Raw genomic sequence first — 9481 nt, forward strand, 5'->3', positions numbered from 1 at the left:
CTGTCCTGGAGGTGGCCAGGACATTCTTCTAGTGAAACGTACCTAGTACAGCTCCTCAGGGAGCCACACAGGTGTGTCGTTATAATGTGCTCAGAGCATCTCAACTGACTGCTCAGCAAGAAGGAGCAGTGGTTTATTGTAAGGTACTTCCACTGTCACAGAGAGTAAACACAGCTGCCCTTTGAAGGAACTTTATTCCTCTTGCCTGTGTCTGTGATCTCATCCTTTTAGTCTGTGAAGGACCTTTGTTGCTGCTGCTTGGGTCCATGATCTCATCCCTTCATTCTTTGAAGGTGGTTTGCTGCTCCTGCCTGGGTCCATGATCTCATCTGTTTAGTCATTGAAGGAGGTTTGCTGCTGCCATCTGGGTCCCATGTTCCCATCCCTTCAGTCTGTGAATGAGGTTTGTTGCTTCTGCCTATGTCCATGATCTCATCCTCACAAGTCTCTGAAAGAGGTCTTTTGGTGTTACCTGTGTTAATGGTCTCATCCTTTCATTTGCTACTCAGAGCTCATGACAGTCATTGAAAGTGGGACATAGAATGACTGGTAAATTGAAAACTTCATCCTGCATCTCATCTCTAACTTTCCATCACATCCTGGTACAGTTCCAACAGCAGAGAGAAAAAAAGAGAGAAAAAATTCCAGGCTCCACGGCTAAACACCACACATACCTTTATTGATGTAAAAAAATAAAAAGGTTAGGGCTTTTGCTGCAACAAAATACTGCTTCTTCAGACCATTTCAGAACCTAGTAAACCATCTTCTTGTATTGAAATTTTAAAATATAATTGATCAATCCATGTTAATAAACATTGACATAACATCCAATCAGATAACATCAAAAACAGCATCTTTTACATATTGTGACAGTTCTACAATCAGGTTAAATATCAATAAAAATATAGAAGTGCATTCCTACACCAATAAAATTCACTGTTGTCATAAATATGCAGTAGCAATATGTGTCTAAGGGAGAAATTAGCTAACAGCCAATAAGCAATTGCTGTTCTCTTCAAAATAAAGTAGCAAACAGCTGTTGACACTTCACTGAAATATACACCCTTCTATGTAATTTACTACGATCAGTTCAAAAGATCATATTGAAAACTGGCACAATGGTTAATGCTTCAGCCCCACAGATACAAGGTGCAGGGTTCAACACATTTATAAAACAGCTGTTTCTGTTGGTTTAGCATCAGTTAAAACTGTAGTTAAATAAAACAACAAAACACACATTTTTTGAGCATCTCAGTAACAAGTGGAGAGTCATACCAACAAAGCCCACATACTGCAGATCCACTTGGTATCACCATGCAAACCGGGGCACACCAAAGTAATGCAACTCCCATTCCATTCACATACAACCACCAAAATGTACTAAGAGCTCTTGATTATGACATTATTTCAATGGATGTATTCTGTTCATCAGTGTCTCAGCATATCCCAGTTCATTTGTCTTAATAGACATATATATTATTTAATCAAACTTCATAAAGACTCCCAATAAATAAATACATCACTGCCATTTCACGTCTTGACAACAAGGGTGTATACAGCACAAAGGTGCACCCCAGCAACCACAGAGATACCCAAGATACACAGTGAGCAAGGCACAGAGACACAGCTCCCCAGCCAGTATTGCGTGCACCAAAACTGGAAATTCTTCAGTATAGTAAATGTAACCCCTATGAAAAATATAAAAGCAGAAATTCTATATCAAATATATATATATATATAATATAAAAAAAAAATATATATATATGTGTGTGTGTGTGTGTGTGTGTGTGTGTGTGTGTGTGTGTGTGTGTGTGTGTGGAGATATATATATATTTATATAACAATGGACTAAACCTTAAAACTATATATATATATATATATATATATATATATATATATATATATATATATATATAAAAAATGGACTAAACCTTAAAACTATTACAACTATAAAAATAGTGCATAGTATATAAGTGTGAAATTGTGGCACATATAAATCATACTCAACCAAATCTCTTACTATTTCAAAGTGTTTTAATGGATGTGATTTCAACACTGGCTTGCGTGATATTTTATCATTCAGGCCTGGATAAATGTGCCTGTAATGGCAGAATCCGTCTCAGTTCCTCTTCTTCTGTCTTACTGTTCACATCACCACGTCTTTTGTTGTCTGCCAACAATTCCAATATTAAAAAATTAAATTTGTGGTCATTACTACAGGTCTGTACATGTTGTGCTAATATACTAGATTTTCTCTTATTCCTAATGTCCCCTATGTGTTCCAGGATCCTCTCCTTAAAGGTTCTGTTAGTTTTACCTACATAGTAGGTAGTACATCTTGTACAACTAGTCAAGTAGATTAAATTTCTACTCATGCAATCAGCATAAAAGAAGAATTAAACTTTTTGTCCAGTCCTAGGGAACACACAAGAAGTACATACTGACAAGCCTTTCATCAACGTCAAGAAAAGATGCCCTCCCGTTCAGATCTAGGATGACCAAAACCATACTGTTGTTTATAGCATAGGCTTCTTCTAAGTGAAGTATTGTTCTTAAATACAAATCTCGGCCTGTCATCTATAATTTTCCTAATCTCTGGGCAATTTAGTAACAAATGCCAGTTCTTTCTAATAATATCACAGGTAATGTTGATGCCATTTGAATAGGTAAGAACTACCCTATTGATCCTGTTCTACTCATACCTATCAGTCTCAATCATATTAGTTCTTCTGAGGCCCTCTGAAAAATATGGTTTGGCTGTGGTATCACACATAGAATGGACTCGATTCAAACTCATTTGGATATCCTTCTTTGGATAACAAAGTGCTATAAACTCTGTACTCATACTGTCTACCAGGGCTTCTTATTCAGTATTAACATTACAAAACCTACTGGCTCTCATAAACTGCCCTTTGAAAATATTTCTTGTCACATGTCCAGGATGCATACTAGACTTATGTAAAATTGCATTTTTCCTGCAGGGTTTCCTATACATCATCATGTTAAAACCTAATAGGTAATCAGTCTGTACTAAAACATCTAAAAAACAATACTATCATGTGATAAACTATGAGTGAACTTTGAAAATGTGGTGGTACTATACAAGTACTGTATAAAACCATTCAAACTATCCAGAGGGTCTGTCCACAAAATAAAGATGTCATCTACAAAACGCCTATATAAACTCACAAATTTGGAAAATTGATTGGCATTCAGTACTTGTTTATATTCACAGTAAGCTTGTTTACAGTCCCAGCAGCAAACAGTCTGCTGGTCTGTCTCTTCCTCTACCTTCACTTGTGAAGAAGTCTCCAGCTTACTTAAACTCCAGCACCAAAAGTAGCTACTTCTCTCTTTCACATTGATAGAGCAGAAATTACTCTTTTTCCGGGAAACAGAACCGCAGCCTCTTTATTGGGGGTTCTGATTTTCATCCCAGCCACTTCACAACCAGCAAATTAATATATGCAGTGCTCACTTGATATCACATTCATGTGACACTGCTACGAGGAAAACATTGTCTGCAAACAACAAAGATGCAACCTTTGTACCCCATGCTGTACTCTCCAGACCTTGGCTTCACAGGAAGAGAGATGAGGCGCATCCTTGGAGAAATTCTAAATTTACCATCAACATACCTAGCTTAATGTAGTTAGTTATACCTCTCACTCTTCACTAACGGAGACTGAATGGTATGCAGTAGTAGTCCTAGGACCCAGTACTGTTATAGTATTTCCCACAGTACTTTTCCAGGGTACACAGTCCTATGCCTTCTCCAAGTCCACAAAACATGTGGACAGTATTTTAGAACACCTTGACCCCTCTAGAAATTTCTAAAGGAAGGTATTAGGACAGTAGTTACCAAACCAAAGGCTTAGTTGTCGGAGTTTGACAGGATCACGGAGAGTGACTTGGGACTGCCTCATAGAGGTTCTGGCAAACCATCCAGTAGCTTGGGAAGAAGTGGTAGGCTGTTGCACATGTTCCTTTTAGCAGGGTTGGAGAAATGCTTACTTTAACTGGGATCTTGTTGTAATGTAGAAGGAACACTTTGAGGAACGTCTGTCTTAGGTGGGCATACCCATTTCTGAGGAGGCAGTGTACCAGTTGCAAATGGAGGAACGGGAACCATTCTGGTACATAGGGTCACTGTTGAGATTAAACCATTCCTCTGTATCTAAGCTGTGAGAGTGGGTGTGATCCATTAAAAGTTCTGAATATGCAGGATGATGATGGTGTCACGGTTAACATACCTTTTTCAGTGCTGTGAGGAAGGCTGTGACAGTACTTCTGCATTAGGAAACTGGGTTAATGATCCTTATTTTCAAAAAGGGAGGCTGGAGAGTGTGTTTCATTTACAGAGGGATTGCACTTCTTTTCCTTTCTGGCAGACTGTATGCCATGGTGGAAATGCTTGACAATGTGAATTCCTTCTTGACTGGAGAAATGGATTGACCCTTTGCCCTTGTAGTGTTGTTTGCTAAAGCTGTTACTTTATGTCAACCACATAAACAGCAGTAGATTGCTTCTGTGGGTGGTACTGTGTACAGAATAGTCCTAGGTAGCAGCAGGCTTTTCTACGAATTGTCCTACATCTGCAGCCTTGCCAGTTACAGATGAAGCAAAGGTGAGGATAGTTGGGTCTGATCACCGCAGATATTAGTAAAATGGGATTAACAGGATATGACTCCTGTTTTTTTACGTCAAAAAAGAGTCAATGTAAACAGTGACATTATGGAACAATGTTATTAAGAATGTTTCCTTTCCCCCCCCTGTAACTGTTGAATGTTTTTTCCCAATTTTTTGTTGATATTGAGGTGCATAGTATATTTTATTTTATTTTATTTGTTTTTCTGTTTGTTTTAATTCCTATTGTGGCATTAGAGTTAGTCAAATATATTGTATTTGATGTGTGCCATGACAACTTGTCTCTCTTGAGAAAAATATAATTTTCTCATCTTCTGCGTCAACAGGTAAGCAAAAGGCATACTTTCACCAGTGCTTTATTCTTGTTGCTGAAGCTAGTGCTACTTTTCATCAGTGCATCACTTTTATGGCAAGCTGTATGTGTCTGCAGACTTTTAAGAATATCAGAGTGTGTGACCCCATTGTAATTTCTTTAGCAGTAACTACATCCCAGAAATATTTAGCAGTCATAAAGAACGTGTTCACTTGATATCACTAAAGTGTATCTTCTTTGCTGTTATATATGTTTTTGCAAATGTCTTGTCTACTACTTTGTGCCCTTTTTCTGCCCAGGTTGAGGGTAAAAAGGGTCTGTGGACTGGCTGACTTAACTGCTTAATAAATAGTATATAAAATAAACTTAATAAATAAATGCAGCCATAATCTTTCCTTTGCTCACCACATAAAAATAACAATCAATTAAGTACTGACTTGTTTAAAGGTTTTCTATCAAATTTTCAACTTCGTGACAGGGACCTTGTGAGCTTTAGCAGTCAGCATGTGGCTGCCTGGACTAGAACATCATTTCCATACTCTTCCCAAAACTCCTTTTTACTTCAACTCACAGAAAGTGAAATCCTCAGACCTTATTCATCTGTCCATTAATAATGAACACCAACATACCACACTATGCCATTGGCTGCATATCAGCTGTAGCAATATTGCTCTTAAATTAATAATAATCATGGAATATGTAAATTATATAAATTGCGGCCTTTTTGGAGATATTCTGTAAGATCTGAGGCACTTGCCTTTCCCCATATCTGAGGGGATTGCCTGTCTCCACTGTCTATCAGTACTGTCACAAGGGGGATGTAGCAGCATATACCGTGGAGGAATATACAGTATTTTTTTTAATGTGGTAAGTACATATTCACAGTAGTCATGGCTTGCAGAGACAGAAATGGGGATGAATAGCTGATGTTACAACGAGCACCTTACATGACAGTACTTTCCTTTACAAAATTTTGGTGAATACAATGTCTCATTTTACAGATTCTTGCAGAAATGTTTTACTCTCCTGATGGTCACCACTCTCAAACATGCACACACTTTTCAGTTTGGACATTACAGAATAATTTGGACATTACAAAATAAAATATACAGAATACAGGTGAATATTTCCTCTTGGTCTCCCTACAGTTTCTTGTTTTGTTCAAATATATTTTCATTGCTGCTGTTTTACTTCATTTGTGAGGCAGCCAAACATTTGTCATTGACAAAGGCATTTTTTTTCTTTTTAAGATATGAATTCTTGTTTCCCAGCATATGTGTTGACAGGTTTCCATTGTGCCATTTATCAGAACCATAATCTTTTGTCTGTTTATCTTAAGAGACTTTTTGACTGCCTGTCATATACGTTAAACATTATTCCTACTAAAATGTGTTCATACAGTAGCATGTTATGAGATGCATCAAATCCAGAACATACTTTGTATCTGTGACTGACATCTTACAAAAGTATGTCATTGTTTTCCAAAACTTTGCTGTCCCTTCATAGTCTTACCTGACATGGCAGTCTTAGAACTAGATTATATTAAAATGAAAGTTGTTAGTGGATTTAAATAGATATTTCAAAATGCACTAAATATATTTATTTTCTTATTCTACAGTCAGATTTTCAAGATGCCTCGGGAACTGCCACTGTAAACGTGACATATACCAGGAAATTCCTGCTTGATAAAGACTAAGTAGTATGTTTGGCGTGTGCTTGCTTAATAGTTTTGATGCAACTCTGAGCACATCACATTAAAATGTATATATAAACTCATTTTCTGGCCAATGGAAAGATTTATGAAACAAGAAAGAGTGTTCATTTTTTCCAAGGAATATTTTTTAAAATATGTCTATTGTCACACCTCAAAAGACTGTCACTAGAAATAAATGCTTTAGTTGTTCTGATTGTGGGAAATGTTTTACACAACAAGGACATGTTTCAAGGCATCGCCAGATTCACACGGGAGAAAAGCCTCACAAGTGCACTGACTGTGGAAAGAGTTTTGCCCAGCTAATAAATTTGTCTACACATAAGCGGATTCACACAGGAGAAAAACCTTTTCAGTGCTCTGAGTGCGGGAAAAGTTTTGCATTTCGATCAAATTACAATAGACACAGGCAGATTCACAATGGTGATAAGCCTTACAAATGCTCTGTTTGTGGAAGATGTTATGCTCATATGATCCAGCTTGCACAACATGAACGGACTCATAGGGGTGAAAAACCCTATCAGTGTACCGAGTGTGGGAAAACCTTTACACAACATTCAAATCTTACAAGCCACTTCTTGGTACACACTGGAGAGAAGCCGTATAAATGCACTGATTGTGGAAAGAGCTTTACAAGAGTAACCAAGCTGTCACACCACCAACGTCTTCATACAGGAGAGAAACCCTTTTCATGTGTAGATTGTGGAAACAGTTTTGCAAATTCTAAAGAACTTGGAGAGCACCAGAATACTTGCAAAACAGAGAAACCATTTAAATGCACAGACTGTGGGAAGAGCTTTATGCGTCCTTACAATCTCTCACAACATCGGAAAATTTACTTTGATGAAAAACTATTTATTTGCACTTATTGTGGGATGAGTTTTGCACGGTTTACATGCCTTTCTGAACACCAGTTAAGTCACAGTGGAGGAAATCCTTTTGAGTGTAAGGAATGTAAGAAAACATTTACAAGGCTAACAAACCTGACACGACACCAGCAGATTCACAAAGGAGATGCACTCAAATGTACAATATGTGGAAAGGCTTTTACACGTCGGGATAATCTTACAGTTCACCAAAGACTACACTCACAAGAGAGATCTCTCTACTATAATATTGTTGCATTAGACTTTGACAATGTCAGTACGGAAGTGGAAAAGTCAGCAGGATAATTCTGAATGAAAAAGTGCAGGTGCAGAATGACTTTCGGTAAACATTTTGATATAATGCACTGTGATTTTATATTTGCAATTGCTAAAACAAAAATTAAAGGGAAACTTGATGAACATGAATGATGAAGGAAGGAAGAATAGGTTATATGAGTCCAGAAGATTATGAAAGAAAAATTCAACTTCATCAGTAAATGTATGAAAGTAAAATAAAAAATGGGCTATGTGATAAGGCCACGTAAGGGTGCACAATAAGCCTTATTTAAAGATATGAAGGGAAGCCTGGAAATTGAAGGGTGCAATAGAATGTAGCTTTCCAGTGAACAAAGGACGCCTGACACCAGGTTGCTTGTGAAAAAAAAAATCATACTATTCTAACCCGCTGTTTAAAAATGAACAAATAAAACTTTTTTCTTTTCTTGTTTGTAAAAATGTTACACTTTTTGGAGTCAGCTTTATGATTCTTCACTTTGAAGGACTGCATGCTAGGGGTTTTATGTTGTCTTATGGTGTTAGGCTGAATGGTAAGATCTTCCAGGGTACAGGCACTTAGAAGCAGCAGTGCAGCTGATGGTGCTTACGATGTTTATTGTGCAAAAGGTGATTTCTGGCACCATTTATAGTTTAGATTCCATTGTAATTTAACAGTGATGTAATAGGGTTAACATTACTGAAGGGTAACTGTACTTAAAAGGTAGTCACAAGTGGACAAGCAGCACAACTGACAGGAAAAATGTTCACACTGCTATTAGTCATTAAATCTTGTGAAAATGGGTGGCCACCATAAATTGCCATCATCCCAGGAAAAACAAATCACTTTTTCCTTCTTTAGATTTAGAATCCTGATTTTAAGTCTCGTTTATTAATTCCCCCATTAGGCATACATTGCAATAGTAGCCCTTCAGGTGCTTTTGTCAAAAATACTTCCGATAAAAATTAAACAAATACAAAAGTACTTAAAAAGCCTACTTTCTAAGTGCAGAAATGCTATGCAGGATGGGTGTTACCTGCAGCTGGGCATCACAACACCTAAGGACAGTGTGGCATTTCCCTGTAATACAGACTGTATTTGGCATTATGACTTGCTTAAGTCTTTGTGCTCTGAGCAGCACTTGCTAATTACAGTCCTTGATTTGATGCACAAAGGTATTAATGGAAATGCATACCCAATCCAGAAGTGCTTTGACAAAATAACTTCCTAAACCATGTCTGAAAAACAAAATGGCAACATCTCAAAAGACATTCTGATCTTGGTTGTGGGTAGAGAGGCATACACCAGCTTGCTTTAAGAGTCAAAATGTGCTACGCATCTGCATACACACACACACACACACACACACACACACACACACACACACACACACACACACACACACACACACACACGCACACTATTTGGCCAGATTACCTCTTTTTTAATTTCTGGGTCTTCTAGTGGAAACCTGTAAGTGCTGCAGGATAACTAAAGTCAACACTTATTCATTTAGGAAAGTTTAAAGGTTCCAGTAAACATAATTTAAAAACTCCTAAACCCAATCCTGATATTCTGTTCTGTTTTGACTGTAGAGAGTGTTTTTTTCCTTACTTCAGCATGACCAGTGTCTCAGGTTGTTATATCTTAGTAATCTTACCTTATAGAAA

The 9481-nt window shown here is 37.4% G+C and overlaps 1 protein-coding gene across 2 annotated transcripts in view; it reads left to right on the forward strand.

The window, feature by feature from the left end:
• LOC122809682 (zinc finger protein 239-like) overlaps positions 1-8258 on the forward strand; it is a 50226-nt gene extending 41968 nt beyond the window's left edge. For both annotated transcript variants that reach the window (XM_044081357.1, XM_044081356.1), the window contains exon 2: positions 6579-8258. In XM_044081357.1, the coding sequence (XP_043937292.1) occupies positions 6809-7843 (1035 nt within the window). In that variant the 5' untranslated portion in view covers positions 6579-6808 and the 3' untranslated portion in view covers positions 7844-8258. The remainder of the gene's footprint in view (positions 1-6578) is intronic.
• The last annotated feature ends 1223 nt before the right edge of the window (positions 8259-9481 follow it).

The sequence above is a fragment of the Protopterus annectens genome, chromosome 8.part0, assembly GCF_019279795.1.
Source record: "Protopterus annectens isolate FY-2018-M chromosome 8.part0, PAN1.0, whole genome shotgun sequence".
In the NCBI taxonomy this organism is placed as follows: domain Eukaryota; kingdom Metazoa; phylum Chordata; order Ceratodontiformes; family Protopteridae; genus Protopterus; species Protopterus annectens.